General features: G+C 38.7%; 1 protein-coding gene across 1 annotated transcript; it reads right to left on the bottom strand.

The window, feature by feature from the left end:
* Positions 1–2,637: 2,637 nt before the first annotated feature.
* On the bottom strand, positions 2,638–15,750 carry pygma (phosphorylase, glycogen, muscle A). The gene is made up of 20 exons (XM_056262007.1): positions 15,433–15,750; positions 12,316–12,417; positions 12,155–12,233; positions 11,864–11,967; positions 11,506–11,637; positions 11,312–11,423; positions 10,168–10,250; positions 9,837–9,980; positions 9,598–9,690; positions 9,127–9,273; positions 6,978–7,141; positions 6,482–6,596; positions 6,219–6,320; positions 5,976–6,123; positions 5,348–5,406; positions 5,094–5,235; positions 4,408–4,615; positions 4,142–4,276; positions 3,608–3,674; positions 2,638–3,516 (listed from the first exon to the last, which is right to left on the bottom strand). Exons 1-20 carry the CDS (start codon positions 15,673–15,675, stop codon positions 3,367–3,369), a joined length of 2,529 nt encoding a protein of 842 aa, XP_056117982.1. The 5' UTR covers positions 15,676–15,750; the 3' UTR covers positions 2,638–3,366.
* Between the last annotated feature and the right edge of the window lie 3,231 nt (positions 15,751–18,981).

Genomic DNA, 18,981 nt, shown 5'->3' with positions numbered 1-18,981 from the left:
CTGTAGAAGCCTGACTGTGAAGGGGAACTGTCTCGGTTTAACACTTCGGTGCAGAGGACGTGAGCCACGTTGCTCCTTACCGATGTGTTGACCACGGCATGAAAGCGCGGAGGTCTGCGAGCGAATTGGAGCGAGTAACCTCGTTTTATTTGGTTCAGTACGCATTTTGACACATCGGGGATGGCTTCACAGGCCGTCGAGAGTCGAGAGCATTGCAGAGGCGGAAGTAGGGGCCGTGTAGGGGGCGTGCAATGACTTCGTCAGTTCGTCATGAACCTCAGGGAAGAACAGTGCTGATCGCTGACGAGAGGCCTGCTGGCCCCCCGGCAGGAACCATTCATCGAGGTGGCTTTTAGCGGGCCCTTCCGGTGAAGACCAGTCGAGGCTGAGCTCTTCGACGGCCCGGGTGAGAACACGGAGAAGCACAAGGCGTTTGTGCTCGCCCTGGTGTCGCTTTTGCTGGTCTGAGATGGCGGGGTGGGGTCAATGATAGAGCCCGACCAATCCTCGCCTTCAGATGCCGCCAATGACAGGCTGTCATTGTGGAGGTCTTCCTCCGATCCACCAAACGAGACGAGGCCGGCTGCTTCAAAGGACGGGCGCTGGTCTTAGCTCACTCGCTTGTCCTCTGACCCCGCTGTTTCTTCCTCCGAGGTTCTTGGGAGGCGAGAAACGGGAGAGCGCGAGGGGCGGGGTCGCTCTCTAAAAAGAAAGCTGGCCGCGAGCGCAGAGAGGAGAGCAGCATGTTCTGGCAATGAGAACAGCCGCCCTGTGTGAGTGCAGTTTCAGCATGGTCTTTGCCCAGGCAGGAAACGCACTCACGGTGCTCGTCTTTGCGATGCAGAGGGGCTCTGCATGTGACACAGTTGGGGCGCGGCATTTGAAACAACGCCTCGCCGGATACTCTCGCCGGATGGCTGCAGGGAAATGGCGAATCAGCAGATGACGGCGTCAAGTCAGAGGCGCTGAACAGGAGGCCGCCGTCCACTGAACTGCTGCTGAATTCGCTGCGTTCCGCTGCTGGGCTCTTTCGACGGCGAGAAGGCTTTCAAGCAGGAGAAGATCAGCGAAGAGGTGAGTCGTCGCTGAAGGAGATTAAATCTGATGTCTATGGCGAAATGGGCCGCTTATATAGTCTGTAGCTCCGCCCATTCTGGTGGGCTCAGCTCGCTGGTGGTGGGACACACCCTGATTGGTTTGTGGAGCTGTGCCACATCGCCATAGGTTCGTACAGTTCCCGCAGCCCAGCCAATCAGCACGCTGATAGCTCTGCTCTATGCTGGCTGTGCAGCTGCACTGCATTTTAAAATAAAGGCTTCAATATTCTCGAGAAAAGGAGTTTTCCCAATGCATCTAGCGACGCAATACGAGTGAACTGTTTTCGAAAGGGAACTCAGCGTAGACCTTGAAACACACTGTGACAGATCAAGCCAGTTTCTTGCATTCCCTTGCCAGTTTGTGAGATGACTTAAAGGTTGAAGGTGCAAAGGGGGGGATTTAGCATTTCTCACGCAATCGTGGCGGTGTAACCAAGCTCTAGACATTGCTGGTTACCCATTACAGTACTGCGCGTCATAAAGATTGTTTACTGGCAGCGCATAGCATAACTGACCCCTGATTTCAAACATTGCTTGTATGCATGCAAGAGTGTGTGAGAGATTGCTCACACGTGGGTAAATACTAAAGTGTCCAGCATGAATGGGTCAACGAGTGCGTGTTTACATAACACTTATTCTCATTCTTAGCAAACTGGTGAGATAAATAACAGAACCAAGCAGTTTATTTGTAATTTATTACAGTTTTGTTGTTCTTTAACAAAAATATTTGAAAAAAAGGCCTTGTATTTGGGATAGCTGGTTATGATTATTAATAACAGTTGATGTGAGAGATTTTAAAGCCATGATTTTTGTGACTTTTACACATAACACAGTCCAAAAAGTGTTAAAATTCCAAACAGCAACCACAGATTCACACATACATATGAGCAATGCTTACTGCCTCACTTTAAAAGCAACCGTGACCCCCTACACCAGCCATTTTTCACACATTACTGACAATCTTGTCATTTTAAGCATGCTCCTAATCCTTTAAGAACTAACAGCCAAATGCAACAGTGTTTGAGATTGGATTTAATTGGATTTTTTTTTTCAAGTATGCAGTATTTGAACAGTTTAGATGGGGAAAAAACATCTATTGAATTTCAAAACCCAAATATAACATCAATAACCTTCTTGAATTTGCATTTCCTTCATTTCACTTTTGGTGTGAAAGGGCCTTTACATTTGCCAACAAAATAACCTTTTTTGTTGTTATATAAAAAAAACAGCCCAGATGAGAAAAAGTAACACAAAAGTAATGTAATGCATTACTTTCCAAAAAAAGTAACTAACACAATTAGTTACTTTTGGGAGTAACACAATACTGTAATGCATTACTTTTAAAAGTAACTTACCCCAACCCTGTGTAGATCATAGACCCTGTTTACACCTGGTTTTATGCATTTTGGTCAATCGGATCATAAGTGGACAACGCTAAATACAGGTGTAAAAGGGGTCTAAATTTTTTTGAGCTTGTCCACTTTGGACCACTTCCACAGGCAGTCGAAAACGCATTCGACTGGATTGCTCTGGATTGGTCGAATGTGTTCAAATAGTAGCAAAGACTGCCTACTGATCTAGAGCATAAACATTATGGGAAGCGCGCTAGCCAGACAGGATTTCAACATTGTTGGCTGAAGACCCAAGTTTAGTTTGAAGACGAAAAATGTACTAAGCACAATGTTCTCTCACTCAGCATTCCTGATTTCTAACACGCACTCACAGCGTTCAGCGTGGTCTCACGGCTGTCAGAGCAGAAATGAAAGCTGCTGTACTCTTTCCTGTCGTCTACAGGCATGTTCATAGCTAAATTTTACGAGTTTATTTTGTCCATTAGATTGAAAAATCGGGACAGAAGTGCTCGAAAGTGGACAAAACAGATGGGATTAAATCACCAGGTGTAAACAGGAATGTGTCTGCCTCGTCGACTTGTGATCCGATCAAACAAAACACATCTTAATATCAGGTGTAAACAGGGCCATATAGACCATTTGTGCCAATAGTTTCTACGATCTACGATGCTTTTGGGAAATACAGCCCTGGTTTTTGCTGAATAATGCTGATATAGATGTTACCTGTTGAACATTGATTGAGTTTGTTGAAGTTATTGATTGTTTGTGAAGTGAATGAGGCAGAACATTTAAGATTGAAGATTGACAGATTGCGTTCGGGTTGCCATAGGAAGAAAGAGCAAGATTCATGAAGAGGGAGCATCTAGCGTTGCTCGATCATACAGGTTGTTCTTGGTTCGAGATGGGCATGTGGAGGTTTAATTTGGGTCATCAGGTGCAGCAAGCTTCTCCAGAGTGGGCTCTACACCCCAGATCTCACGGGCGTACTGGGAGATGGTGCGGTCGCTGGAGAACTTGCCTGAACCGGCGATGTTGAGGATGACTTTCTTGGTCCATTCCTTAGGTTTCTGTCAACAGGAGGATATTTATAAATCATCAAGGTTCATAATTTCTCAATTTGTTTGGCAACGTAACAACAAAAACAGTTTTAACACTTACCTTATACAAAGCACTGACTTTATCTTGGCATTTAATGTAGTCTTCATAGTCAGCAAACACCTTGAACCTGTGTGGCAAAAAAACATGATTCATATACATATGTAGTTAAAATATGTTCTACAGTAGCATATTATTTAAATTAAAAGGTGTCTATTTCTTTAAAGACCCAAATAGAAGATTTGTTGAATGTCTTGATTTGAATTGACTTCAAATAAACTCACTGTGAAATGAACAGCAAATGATGTGTAAGGTACATTAGTTCCTTTAAAAATTATAAGTTATAATTATCTCCCCATATATATTGTGTGTAGTTGTTAAAACGAAGGAAAATACTAATCATTTGGAAAATGAAAGAATTTTGTTTCCAGGATGGATGGCTGCACAATTTACAATTGACATTTACAGTAAAAAGAATCCCTATCTTGGTCGTTGTATGTGTTTTCCTTGTACAACAGGGAAAAATAGGTGTCTATTACTGACTATCTGTGTTTGTGGTAATGTGTACGTGAATGTTTCTTGTTCCTATATGTCTACCTATCATTGTGCATCAGCATGTTGACAATATCCTTGAAGAGGTCTGGCTGTTTTGGGCTGAAGAATCCTCCAGCGATCTGGTCTATGGCTTGCTTCAGCTCTGGGATACGATTGTAGAACTCGGATGCGTTGTATCTGCCAGATGGAAGGAGGTCATGTCACATACACTACATACAGTACACTGTGTGAGTGCTTATTATTATATCACAAAAAACTTTTTTGTTTAATATTTTATTTAGTATTAAAATTAGTTTTTTTTCCCCAACCCTCTAGCATCCATGGCTTCGACATCCTCCACTCTCATGCCGAAAATGAAGATGTTGTCATGTCCTGCTTCCTCTGCCATCTCCACATTGGCTCCATCCATGGTGCCGATGGTCAGAGCTCCATTCAACATGAACTTCATGTTGCCTGTTCCAGAAGCTTCTGTGCCGGCTGTGGAGATCTGCTCGGACAGGTCAGATGCTGGGATCACTGACAAAAACAAGGATATTCTTCATGAACACATGACTCACACTTTCAGGTGAATATAAGGCAGTATAAATGGCGCTGGAATAAGTTGTAAAGTGAGGAACTGAAGATGGGCAGGTCGAGTTACAATGCAGCCTGTTATTTTCATTTGTTTATTAATTACATTTAGTATTAATTTGAATATTGTGTCTGTAGTAAAGCTCATCTCCAATGATCAAAACTTAAATTATATTATTAAAATATCAAGGTATGATTAAAAATAAAATAAAATTACTCAAACATTTTGAAATTCTCTATTACATTGATCGTGTATATGTTTTATAAATGTAAAAGTGTGTCATGAAATGTTATTTGTGAGGTTTTTGTGTGGGGGTTTTTGCCAGTGGACAAATGCACATTTAATTTATATGATAACTCCATCTTTACACCTGCAGGCGCACCTGGATAATATTAAGACACTTCAAATGTTGTAATTTGGCACCTTTCTCAGCAAGGGTAACTCTGTAGTTCTCCAGGAAAATGACTTTGAGGCGGTCGCCCACCACCGGGTCATTGTTTACCACCTCACCAATAGCTGTGATGAGACGAATAATCATTTTAGCTGTGTGGTAGCCTGGAGCAGCCTGGGAAAGATTGAGCAGAACATTATAACACATACAACAATTCAGATATGACAAAAGAATTAAATAAACATCGTGATGCTAATCTGACTGCACTGGAGTCACTTGATATTACCTTTCCTCCAATCATAATTGTTCTTGGGGTCCACTGCTTGTTAGGCTCTTTCCTGATACCTGTAAAATAGAAATAACTCATATATTTTATATCTCATAAATTTTATATTTTATATTTCATTAATTATTTTTTGATGCTTATTTTCTCTTACAAAAATGTCAAAAACTTGACAACCCTGACTAAGAGCAATAGTAAAAAGGGGGGAAATGTTTCATTTATTTTATACTATAAAATATAATTTTTATGTATGTTTATTTTCTCTTCCAAAAAATACACCTGACTGATAGTGATAATGAGAACGGGACATGAAGAAGTTAAAGGGATAGTTCACCCAAAAATGAAAATTCTGTCATCAATTACTCACCCACAAGTTGTTCCAAACCTGTATAAATTTCTTTGTTCTGCTGAACACAAAGGAAGATATTTGGGAGAATGTTTGTAACCAAGCAGATTTCGGACCCCATTGACTACTATTGGCCAGAGATCTGCTTGGTTACAAACATTCTCCCAAATATCTTCCTTTGCAGAACAAAGAAATGTATACAGGTTTGGAACAACTTGAGGGGGAGTAAATGATGACAGGATGTTTTTTAATTTTTGGGTGAACTAAAGTGCAGATGCCACTCACGGTTGTAGAAAGTGATAATGTGTAGACAGTTGAGCAGCTGCCTCTTATACTCATGGATTCTCTTCACCTGAAGGTCAAATATTGAGTTGGGGTTGATCTTTACTTTGTAGTGCTCTTCCAGGTGCACAGCGAACTTCAGCTTGTTCTCCTGGAAGAGGTGCGGACATCAAGAAAAAAATCCATTTTAAATTCCAAAATCCACTGGGTAGTTGATATGGGTCACATTTTTTTATCATTTCTAACCTGTTTAACTTTGGCGATATCTCGAATGAAAGCCTCATCGTTGACAAAATTCTGAAGCTTTTGCAGCTGATCCAGATCACGAATGAAGTCCTCTCCGATTCTCTAACATTTGAGCAGGCCAAAGAAAGTCAGAGCAGGAATATGACTATCACACCATGACATTATACATTATATAAAAGTGCAATTAGTGCAGACACAGCTGCTGTCACAGTCGCAGTCAGCTATGTTAATAAACAACAAATGAAGTTATGAAGCTCACCAACCTCTGCAATGACCTCAGCCAGACCAGGGTTGCACATCACCAACCAACGGCGAGGGGTGATACCATTAGTTTTGTTCTGGAACTTGTTTGGATCCATCTCAAAGAAGTCTTTGAATCTATTTAGTAAAGGAATAGGGTCATTATTTACTCACCCTCATGTCATTAGAAACTAGTAAAAAAAAGTCAATTATTCACTGAGAACAACTGGGACAGGGTGATTTGTAAGACCATTTCAGTAACAAATCGTTCAGTCCATTTAGTGAACCGTATAAACTGCACAATCTCAAAACAACAATTTGTTCACTGATTTAATTCGCAAGTTCAGTTCACTGACTTAATGATCCAATGACTTAAATTTCAGTCTATCGAGGAACAGAAAGCTGTCATATGACACATATCGTGTGAATTGTCATTTATACTATTTCTTTACAAGTTAGATAAGATTGTAAACATCTGTGATTAACATGGTTTGTCTGTATGTGTGTTTAAATACATACATGGTAGCTTTGAGGATGTCGGAGTGGATACGTGCCACACCGTTGACTGCATGAGAGCCAACAATGCACATATGAGCCATGTTGACTCTCTTCTGTCCACCCTCCTCAATGAGAGACATGCGGCGCATGCGGTCCGTGTCACCGGGGTAAATAGAGGACACACGCTATAACAACAAACAGACAGTTCTGTATACAGCACGCTCACAAAACACGCTTTTTGATGTTATGGCATCTATCAGCAGGATATAAATACTTTTATTAACCAAGGATGCATTAAAATTGAACAGAAGTGGCAGTAAAGACTTCAATCTTGTTACAAAATATTGTCAAAAATTCAGGGTTTTTTAACTTTCTATTCACCAAATAATTGTGGAAAACTAGTGCTGTCAAATCGATTAATCGTGATTAATCGCATCTAACATAAAAGTTTGTGTTTATATCACATATGTGTGTGACATACATATATATATATATATACACTCACAGGCCACTTTATTAGGTACACCTGTCCAACTGCTTGTTAACACTTAATTTCTAAGCAGCCAATCACATGGCGGCAACTCAGTGCATTTAGGCATGTAGACATGGTCAAGACAATCTCCTGCAGTTCAAACCGAGCATCAGTATGGGGAAGAAAGTTGATTTGAGTGACTTTGAACGTGGCATGATTGTTGGTGCCAGAAGGGCTGGTCTGAGTATTTCAGAAACTGCTAATCTACTGGGATTTTCACGCACAACCATCTCTAGGGTTTACAGAGAATGGTCCGAAAAAGAAAAAACATCCAGTGAGCGGCAGTTCTGTGGGCGGAAATGCCTTGTTGATGCCAGAGGTCAGAGGAGAATGGCCAGACTGGTTCGAGCTGATAGAAGGGCAACAGTGACTGAAATAACCACTCGTTACAACCGAGGTATGCAGCAAAGCATTTGTGAAGCCACAACACGCACAACCTTGAGGCGGATGGGCTACAACAGCAGAAGACTCCACCGGGTACCACTCATCTCCACTACAAATAGGAAAAAGAGGCTACAATTTGCAAGAGCTCACCAAAATTGAACAGTTGAAGACTGGAAAAATGTTGCCTGGTCTGATGAGTCTCGATTTCTGTTGAGACATTCAGATGTTAGAGTCAGAATTTGGCGTAAACAGAATGAGAACATGGAACCATCATGCCTTGTTACCACTGTGCAGGCTGGTGGTGGTGGTGTAATGGTGTGGGGGATGTTTTCCTGGCACACTTTAGGCCCCTTAGTGCCAATTGGGCATTGTTTAAATGCCACGGCCTACCTGAGCATTGTTTCTGACCATGTCCATCCCTTTATGGCCACCATGTACCCATCCTCTGATGGCTACTTCCACCATGTCACAAAGCTCTAATCATTTCAAATTGGTTTCTTGAACATGACAATGAGTTCACTGTACTAAAATGGCCTCCACAGTCACCAGATCTCAACCCAATAGAGCATCTTTGGGATGTGGTGGAACGGGAGATTCGCATCATGGATGTGCAGCCGACAAATCTGCGGCAACTGTGTGATGCCATCATGTCAATATGGACCAAACTCCCTGAGGAATGCTTCCAGCACCTTGTTGAATCTATGCCACGAAGAATTGAGGCAGTTCTGAAGGCAAAAGGGGGTCCAACCCGTTACTAGCATGGGGTACCTAATAAAGTGGCCGGTGAGTGTATGTGTGTGTGTGTATGTATATATATATATACACACAAACACACATATGCACATATATCATATTAACACAAACGTTTATGTTAGATGCGATTAATCGCGATTAATCGCTTTGACAGCACTAGTTTTTCTTGAGCAGCAAATCAGCATATTAATATGATTTCTGAAGGATCATGTGACACTGAAGACTGGAGCAATGATGCTGAAAATTCAGCTTTGCCATCACAGGAAAAAATTACATTTTAAAATATATTGAAATAGAAAATAATTATTTTAAATTGTAACAATATTTCATAATAATAGTTTTTAATAATAGTTTTAACTGTATTTTGGATCAAGTACACATCACAGCATTAAGAGATTTGCGTAAAAATCTTACAGACCCAAAACGTTTGAACGGCCAAATCTTGGCTCTCTGGTTTAGTGTAAAAGTGTGTTATAGTTTTGTGTTGTGTTGAAGCTGGACCTCCATGTGGCGACGGTTGATTTCGTAGATGATCTCGAGGTGCCGGGGCAGCAGGGACTGGAAGAGGTCAATAGGCCAGCGTTCCAGAGCCTCAGGCAGCACAGTGTGGTTGGTGTAGGCACAGGTCCTAACGCAGATGTCCCATGCCTGCAGAGAGTGAGGGAGTTTACACAGTTTGGCTTACAACTTATCCAGTAGACTTCATTTATATGAAGAGTAACTTGGGATTTTAAAACACTTTTATTTAATGTTTACTATAAATAAGGAACAAAACAAAAAAAATTTAAGTAATATAGTGAATGTAATGATGGTGTTGTTCACTGTTCACTGTCAGTATCATTTTTGAGATCTGAGCTTGTCTGTACTCTGTCGCCCTCTAGAGTTATGAGTCTGTGGCCTTTTAGTGCTGTATGAAACTTGAAGGAATGATAAAAAAATAAATTAAAAATAACACATTCACAAATCTCAAACCTTCTCCCAAGTTAGTTTTTCCTCATCAACCAGCACTCTCATCAGCTCAGGGATGGCTAAGGCAGGGTGAGTGTCGTTTAGCTGAATGGCCACCTGAGAGCAGTCAAACAAAAGAAGATCAAGAAAAGCAGAGCTGTGACACCCACACCCTTCACTGCTGAAAGCAACTTCAAGACACATCTTTCAATGAGACTTCAGAAGATCTTGATATATGTATAAGATAGGTGAACGGAGCTTACCTTGTCAGGCAGAGTGCTGAAGTCCGTGCGCACAATATCCCTGGAGCCGAACTTGGAAGCCTTGAAGCGGCGGATGATGTCTTGGAGAGTCGCAGCCACTACAAAGTACTCCTGCTTCAATCTGAGCTCCTTACCCTCAAAAAACTACAAGAAGACAGGGACCGAAAGCTTCGGGAAGGTGCTTAAAGACCACTTGTGTCAAAACTATGGTTGTCCTTAACGGAATAGTTGACCCAGAGATTGAATGGTATTATGATGCTTTTGTGTATCAAATGTAAATTTTTGGGTGAACTTTTCCTTTAAATTAAGGACCTATTGTGTGTTTACTGACGTTGTCATTTGGGTAGAGCACACGAGAGATGTTCTCCGCCAGGTTCCTGTCCAGCACGGCCTGAATGTAGCCACCAACATTAACTGAGGATGGAAGGAGAACATGTGAGATAGAGTCCAGATTGGATGGTTTAAGGCAGGGGTGTCCAAATCTGCTCCTGGAGGGCCACTGTCCTGCAGAGTTTAACTCCAACTTGCCTCAACACACCTGTTTGGAAGTTTCTATTATGCCTAGTAAGAACTAGATTTGCTGGTTCAGGTGTGTCTAATTGGGACTGAAGCTAAACTCTGCAGCACAGTGGCCCACCAGGAACAGGATTGGACACCCCTGGTTTAAGGCCCTAATTTACTCACGGCGAAGTTCTTTTGTGTTCTTCGATTATGGGTAAAAATAAGTTTGAAATACGTAAACAGTTTTACAGTTATACTGTTAGCGAACATCCTGATACTGCTCATGCTGCTGAGAACGGCATTTAGATGAATATGTAAATATGTGGTTTGCGCTTTACTACTCGATAACAAAATAAACCTAAAAAATGACAGCAGGGAGAAAACCGGCATTTCTATATATATATATATAGCACATTTATTTATATAGCATTTTATACAATTGATTTATTTTTTCTTTAAATCAAACATCTTTACAGTACTAAACATGAAAAAAGTGTCAATGTCGCTTTAAATTAGAATTATAACTTCAATTTCTACTATAAAGCAGTGTGTTCATGTTTTTACTCATGTTTGACCTCGACCACCTAAACAAAAGAAATGAACCAGATAGGATTTCCACATCAAAGATGGCAGAGCCTCAGAGCCACACTATTACGTCAAAGCTACTTAAAGGCAAGCCTGCAAGCCTACAAGCGTTACGCCTGTTAACGCTACGGTACACAGAGAAGTAGACCAGAGGCCTTTTTTTTTTTTTTTTAATGGATGTCAATGGAAGAAAGGTTTCACTACACTGAATAAACGGCTTTTGTGAGAAAACGGCTTATCATTTAACGAATCTACGGCCTATCGGCTAATCTTCAACATATTTGCTCTTAAACATTTGTTTTGGACTTTTCTTATGGGCCTTAGTATGCTGGTTAGTATGGTCTAGGCTGGTGTTTTCAGCATGTACGATAACTGTTACTGGCACTCACAGTCTTTCAGGTTGAAATCACATGGGGCTTTAGCAGACCACAGCCTCATGGTGTTTACGATGTTGTTTCTGTATCCGGGTACAGGGGTGTCATAGGGCAAAGCCAAGACAACCTGGGTAAACAATGTAAAAGGGGTTTATAAATATAGTATTAACACACACAAACGTACAGCTTTATGAATGGTGATGCTATACCTGAGTATCAACCCATTTCACTCCATCTGGGTGATGCTCTGTCCTACCATAAAAGTGCACAGGACGCGTATATTCTGGACGGGCTTTCTCCCATGGGTTACCGTAGCGGAGCCAGTCGTCTGCCTCTTCAACCTGTCAAGCATTGATATTATACGAATTTCAAGATATGTGCAGAGTAAACATATTTAATTATAAGTAATATTTATGCATGTTTACAAATGGAAAAAATGTGAATGTGAAAAGGTGGTTGCTAGGCAGGTGTTTAGAAATAGCAAGCACCATTAATTCTTTGGGGTTTGTTTATCTTTTCTTTTTGTTTTTCAAATCAAGTCAAACTATTGAAGGTCATTTAAACTACCTGCCAGCCATTGCAGATTTTCTGGTTGAAGATACCAAATTCATAGCGAATTCCGTAACCGTAGGCAGCCAGCCCAAGAGAGGCCATAGAGTCCAGAAAGCAAGCTAACAGACAAAGAGAGAGAGAGACCAAGGGCGACTTTTCAGAAAAGATTGATCATGCTTGTGAAAGGTTTTGTAGCTTTGAAAGTTTCAAAATCAGGCTGTTCCACTATTCTCTGACTTTCTTGTGCAAAGTATAATATACTGAGAATGATGGTTCCTCTTTCAAACCTAAGGTCAGATTACTCACCAGCAAGACGACCAAGGCCTCCATTTCCCAGTCCAGCATCTTCCTCCATCTCCTGCAGCTCTTCCATGTCCAGACCCAGCTGTGGAACAAGGTGTGTAATCATTCATTGGTTTCAAAACAATAATCTAAAGCAGTACACTGGCTTTATTGTGTTGTCTTACCTGATACGTGGCTTCATCACAAGCATTCTCCAGGGCCAGGTTCACCATAGTGTTCTGCAAGGTACGGCCCATGTAGAACTCCAGGGAAAGGTAATATACACGCTAACAGACACAAGAATGATAAGACAGAGTTAGTCAGGAGTCATTCGTTGTTTGTGTTTATTTTTAGGGGTTCAAGCGCGTAGCGGTGAAACCCTATTGTAATTGTTCAAATTTCCAAGGATCAGCTAAAAGTGATCGAGCAGACCAAACCGCAAGTCGTAGAGACTTGAAACTTTGAGGAATGGTAGGTCCCATCTACAACATCATCGAGGCTCGCCCAATTGGCCTGATGATGGTGCTACAGCGAGCAAAAGTATGTAATAGCTGTATGTAAATGACTCCTAAACTGTTTGTCGCAGGCTCAAGAGTCTTATATCATTGGAATCCTTGGCTCAAGGCATATTTGAAAAACCTATTTTGCTAACTAGAACTAGGTTTTTTACCCGATCAGAATTACACCAGTGCAGAGTGATTTTGTGGAGTCTGATTGTCAATAATTATTGAAAAAAAAAAAGGTCAAAATTTCATTTCACGTCAGTGACGGGACGCCAAAATGTTCGAAGTGGGCATGACCACTTTTACAAAAACGACTATCCCTCTTGAATGGAATGAGATAATTTCACCAAACTTGGTACACCTATGTATTGGGCTCAGTCTGTGGTAGCACGAAAAAGGACGCAGTGACTGGCCACTTAGGGGCACTATAAAATGAAAAAACCAACAACATGAAAACGGTTATATCTACGCCACAGTCAGTCCGATGGACTTGAAAACTGGTATGCTGTGTCTTTGTCCAAGGTGCCACGGATTGTCAATGAGGACATTCACGCATCTCAAAAAACATGGATGCCGTCGGCCAATGAATTTCGAGCAGCATACCAATACATTTGTGATGAGAAAACTTTTTCTGCAGCAGTTTATTTCTGCTACTAAAGAAGTGATATCGCCATCTGAAGGGCATTGAAGGTACTATTTCTTGTACATTTTACCCTTACTCACCCAAACTTGTCGACAAGGCTACTTTACGTGAATGCGAGTGCATTGGCAGGTAATTGCTGAATCGTGTTTCATATACAACAAGCAGCCGGTGAAACAGCTCAAACATGCATTTTAGTCTGGGACTAGGCTTAAGCCTTGTCTGTGAAACCGGCTGTATGACTTTTAAGTCTTATTGGAATTCGGAGTGACTTGTAATGGAGTCATAGTTGCTCTAAGGTATCAGTACTGTTACTCAGACATGGTTTTCAGGTACTCTTTACAACTCTGACATAAACTTTGAGCAATGATTTTTTTAAGCATTTATTAATCTTTAATGTTAGAAAAAATAAAAATGTTTTTTTGTTTGTTTATGTAGTACATTTAACATTTTTTTTATTTTTAAAATGTTGAAATTAACATTGATAAATATTAATAAATGATGTAGAAGTATTCTTCATTGTTCATGTTAACTAGTGAAGTTAAATAAAACCTTAATGTAGTGTTAATATTTCTTTATATAAATATATATAAGGAACATGACATTGCTTACGTAATGGTTATGTACTTTCGATATATTGATTTGGGGTTACCAAAGTCAAGCTCTCCACGGACCATCCTCCGCCTGGGCACTATTTTTAGACCTTATTAAGGACTATTTTAATACTTTCTGGCAGAGGGATAATTTAACACATGGCAATCCGATACCATCCCTGTTGTAGCCTTTGACATTTTAGGCCTTCCTTTGGTGTTGTTGGGTATGAAAAGCAAGAGAGAGAAAGAGACAGTGGAGGTGAGAGTGGGTGTGTGGCGGCACGACGGGCTGAAACAGACTAGTCAGAGATTGGGGAAGGTCAATGGTGTTATATAACAGTGGCATTTTGACTCCAGTAAAAATAACCAGCAGTGAGGTCAGCAGAAAAGGTTACAGAGTATGTAATATTATTCTGTAAAGCAGCTAATGAAGAAGTTCTGAGTGCAGACCAATGTGTTGTGCAAGTGTTTAATGATGGTAAAAATTATGAAACAGATGGCAATGTCCAGGTAAACCACAAACTTCTGCCCACACCAGCAGTTTCTTAGCATCCAAAAGCTTTGAACTCATGAAACTGGTTTCTTAGACGAGGTTTCTCACATCACTTCCACAATCACGTTTTCACGGAAACAGACATGACCCTCATTGGAGCTCTAATGTTTGAGTCAAGGTTTACAGCTAAAGTACACCTACAAGAACAGGAGCAAAATAGAACTCTCCAAAGAAGTCCAGGTCATTTTTATTTATGATATTTCCAGAAAAAAAGTTTGTATTGTCTTTATAACTCTGATTTATTATGAGGCTGAATTACACACCTTTTCCCAAATAGGTTTCTACAGTGACCTTTCTTTTAGGGAGCAACTTTTGACCTTTATATCCTAGACACCAATTCCATCCAGGGATTGCAGGCTAGACTGGAGAGGAAAAGGTCAGGGATGCTGAGCTGTGGTTTCATCTCCTGTCTTCCGACTCAGGTTTTTGATGCCTTGAATACTGACACATTTTTGTTATACTTTTACTGCTGCTTGATCTTTTTAATATTTATAAAAGGTCCCTCTAGTAACCTTTCAATGAAATATAATATGCAGTAAATCAGATAAAATATTAGATAGATGTTTAATCTAAATCAAGATGCTTTATGCATGCACATGACAGGATGCATTAATCTGGAGATGCACTTTTTGTGCTAGTAATGTACAAATCATGCTATTGCTCAGCTAAAATACTCATTCATTTTCCCATGTTAATGCCAGTCAAAATCATTTCAGAAATGACATTAGACTACCTAAAATGTGTTAAATTTGCACTTTGTTTCTAATCTTTAAATGGATCCTGATTATATTTAGCAGAGGGTGCTGCTGACCCTGAAGAGCTCTCAAGAAGGGTCAGAAAAGGTCAACAATGCTGTGGTCAAGCAGGGCAGCGCCCCTGCACAAATGCCATGTTATTAGAGATGCATTGACGGATGTAGTTATTAATTGCTTACAAGTCTTTGGTTTTGGTGCAGTAGTGTCATGCATGGACTTGCTTTTGCTTTGGTACAATCTCGACATGCATGAACTTACTTTGGGGTCTTTCTCGTAATAACTCTGCTGTGTTCTGATCCATCTGCCTACTAAGTGGTCTCTGACTGTGTGCGCGAGCGCAAAGTAATAATCCCGTTTGGTGGATACGTTCCTGTCCTTTACCAGCGTGAAATGCAAATGACGATTAAAGTTTTTCTTTAAGTCCGACACATTCTCTACACCGGCGAGCCCCTTCACAGAAATCTGCTTCTTCCTGTCGTGGTCTGACAGTGGTTTGGACATGGTGACAGCAGCCTCGTCTTTGGATCAGGTAAGAGTGTAAAACACCAGACCGCACGCAACAGCACCCATGCCGCAATGACGGCTCTCCTTATTTAAAGTCCCCCTCATGAATATTAATTAGAGGGCGGGGTCGGTGCGTAGCCTTCTTCCAATTACATTTTCAATATAAGTTTACGCTTTTTGAACAAGAGGATATGGTGTTTTCTTTTTTACGCAGCTGTTAAATACTATGTAGCCTACAATAGAAGTGTAAATTAGCTTATTGATAAATACCCGTATTTTTTAGTTGAACAGCAACTGGGCCATTCCACCGAATGGGTGACATTTGCTTGTTGTAACTCTTCAAAATTAAACTTTATTTTTTATCTTTTTCAACATTGAATCTAATACTACACATATTTAACTATTCAAAATGTGTATTGGTCAATCTCAGGCAACTTTATTTATTTTTTACAAGGTTTAAGCAGAAGATGGGCGCATGTTTTCTCAATCCTGTTACCGAAAATCATGTCCCATTTAAAAAGCAAGTTTAAAAGCATGTCAATTAATTCCTTTGTTTTCCCCACAAGAAAGTGTTTATTTTAAAGAAATTGTTGGTTATATGTTCAAAAAATTGATATTTGTTACAATAAAATCACTATTAAGGCAAGGTGTATTTTAATAAAAAAACACAAAGCCATTTTTCCATTTTAAATAAGACCGAAGCCTCAAGTTTATATATATATATATTTTTTAATTTATTAAATAATTGTATAAATTATGGGCCAAACAAAACTGATAAAAATAGTGGTTTAATTTTATTTTTTTAGAAAAAGAAAAAAATAGTAACAGGACTGAAAGTAACAGGATTGAGTTTTTAAGCAAAAAGTTATCAAATACATGCATATGGCCACATAGCATAGATGCTAATAACATGAGGACACTGAGCCATTTCTAGTGCCTTACCAAAAGTTAATATTTTTAAAATAAAAAATGTAAATCTAAGAAAAAGTTTAGGTAACAGGACCGTATGTTGAGATTGACCTTCTCAGTCATAGTTACAATTTCATCAAATATACAGAAATTAAAATGAGAGGACTTACTTATGGTCGCCCCATTGCCTTCAGAAGATCCAAATGATGCAACTTACTGTTGAAAATGTGTCTTGTGGAATATTCTACGTTTTTCAGAGGCGGGATGTAATAGGGTAACAGGACTGAGTGTAAACCCGGGGACATGACTAAAATATGTATTTTATCTAAAAAATTTAATTTAAAAATTTAATTCTCTTTAATTTTAAAGCAGATTGGATATAAAGTTACACAACAATGCAAAAGAAATCAGATTTCTGAAGTATTTTAATCATTATATTTCATGGTAAAGTTTAGAGATAGAGAGTGGGGACATGCAGAAAATGCTATTTTTTAGTGTTCTATGCAGTTTTTATTAATTTTTTTAATTATACATTTTAAATTTGTAGTTAGCTTAATATGCATGACATTTTGCTTAATAATAAAATGTATTTTAGAGTTAATTTTCATGCAATTTTATACATATAATGTCCTGGGGACAGAAATGTCACCCTTTCGGTGGAATGGCTCAACGTACAATAGCTTGAATGTGCAGAACTCTCTGGAGCCCAAGACATTAATAGCTGCAATGACCCAGCTCAAAGGCCATGATATTTGAACGGCATGCGGCTCACATAGTTCCATATAACAGCTGAGCACCACAGCATCTGGATACAGCACCACACATGAATTCTTAACCTAAAACACAAAATAAATAATTAAACAATCAGTTTTTAGATATCTTCCTAATTTACACATTTGCACTGAATATAATCTAAATGTACAATTACATTTAAGATAAATATAAGGCAGTACAAGCAATGGAAGTTTTTTTTCCCCCAGTGCAAATATTTTAATATCCTAATCACAATCCTACGTCCAATTTTATTCCTAATTAAACAACACTAATTTCTCCTTATTCCATCAGGTGTAGGTTTTAACTTTGAAACATTGTTTTTTTTTTTAAGTTAACAAATGAGACATTAAGCATAATGTTATTTGTTTGTTTGTTTTTCAATTTCAATAAAGCACTCTTTTTTTTTTTACATTTTGGTCAATACAAACTTCAGTAGATTGAGAAATTAAAGTATATGACAATGTGTGGCCACTGAGGGGAGCCAACACAACCGTTAAAGTTCAAGTTGATGAGTGAAATAGTTTGTGTGCATGCTTTATTATCACAGTCCTGTTATGCTCTGACTTGCCATTTAAACAAAGTCACAGTTATCCTTAATAATTCTAAAACCTTACATTTACTTGAGAAGTCAAATTTCATAAGCTATAAGTATATATTTTTAAGATTATATATTTATATATTTTTTGTTTAATATATATATATATATATATATAATGTTTTATTGGTCAAAAGTTTGGAAACAATACTTAGGCCTATATATATATTATGCTCATCAAGCCTGCATTTATTTGATCAAAAATACAGAAAAAAACAGTTATATTGTAAAATATTATTACAATTTAAAATAATGGTTTTCTATTTTAATATAGCCTACTTTAAAATAGAATTTATTCCTGTGATGCAAAGCTGAATTTTCAGCATCATTACTCCAGTCTTCAGTGTCACATGATCCTTCAGAAATCATTCAAATTTGCTGATTTGATACTCAGTTATTATCAATGTTAGAAACAGTTTTTGCTGCTTGATATTTTTTTATAACCTGTGAAACTTTTTTTTAGGATTCTTTGATGAATAAAAAGTAAAAAAAAGAAAAAAGAACAGCATTTATTCAAAATAGAAATCGTTTATAACAATATAAATCTTTACAATCACTTTTTATCAATTTAACACATCCTTGCTGAATAAAAGTATTAATTTCTTTCAAAAAAATAAATAAAAATGACTGACCCCAAATTGTTGAGGGTATATTGTTACAAAAGATTTCTATTTTAAATAAATGCTATTCTTTAAGTATAAAAAAGTAAGCAGCAAAAACTAATGTTAACAAATATAACTTTTGATTTTAATAATGTATTAGTAAATGTTCAAATTAATATGATCTAAGACTCGAATAAATGCTGTAAAAAGCATGGTCCATTTTTTGTTAATTAATGTTAACTAATAAAACCTTATTATAAAGTGTTACCCATTTTTTAAACATAAACCTCATAACTTTTTTTAATTCGTGCTTACTTTGTGCTCATTCTTTGTGCAATGAGAAAACAAAATCAAGATATATTCTCTGACAACATCTTATGTAGTTTTGCTTCTCAAATAAGTATGTATTGTTTTCTAAAAAAA

The sequence above is a fragment of the Rhinichthys klamathensis genome, unplaced genomic scaffold, assembly GCF_029890125.1.
Source record: "Rhinichthys klamathensis goyatoka isolate OS25496 unplaced genomic scaffold, OSU_Roscu_1.1 h1tg000191l_1, whole genome shotgun sequence".
Classification (NCBI taxonomy): domain Eukaryota; kingdom Metazoa; phylum Chordata; class Actinopteri; order Cypriniformes; family Leuciscidae; genus Rhinichthys; species Rhinichthys klamathensis.
The sequence above is the reverse complement of the archived record's forward strand: the minus strand, read 5'-3'. Positions and strand labels throughout refer to the sequence as shown.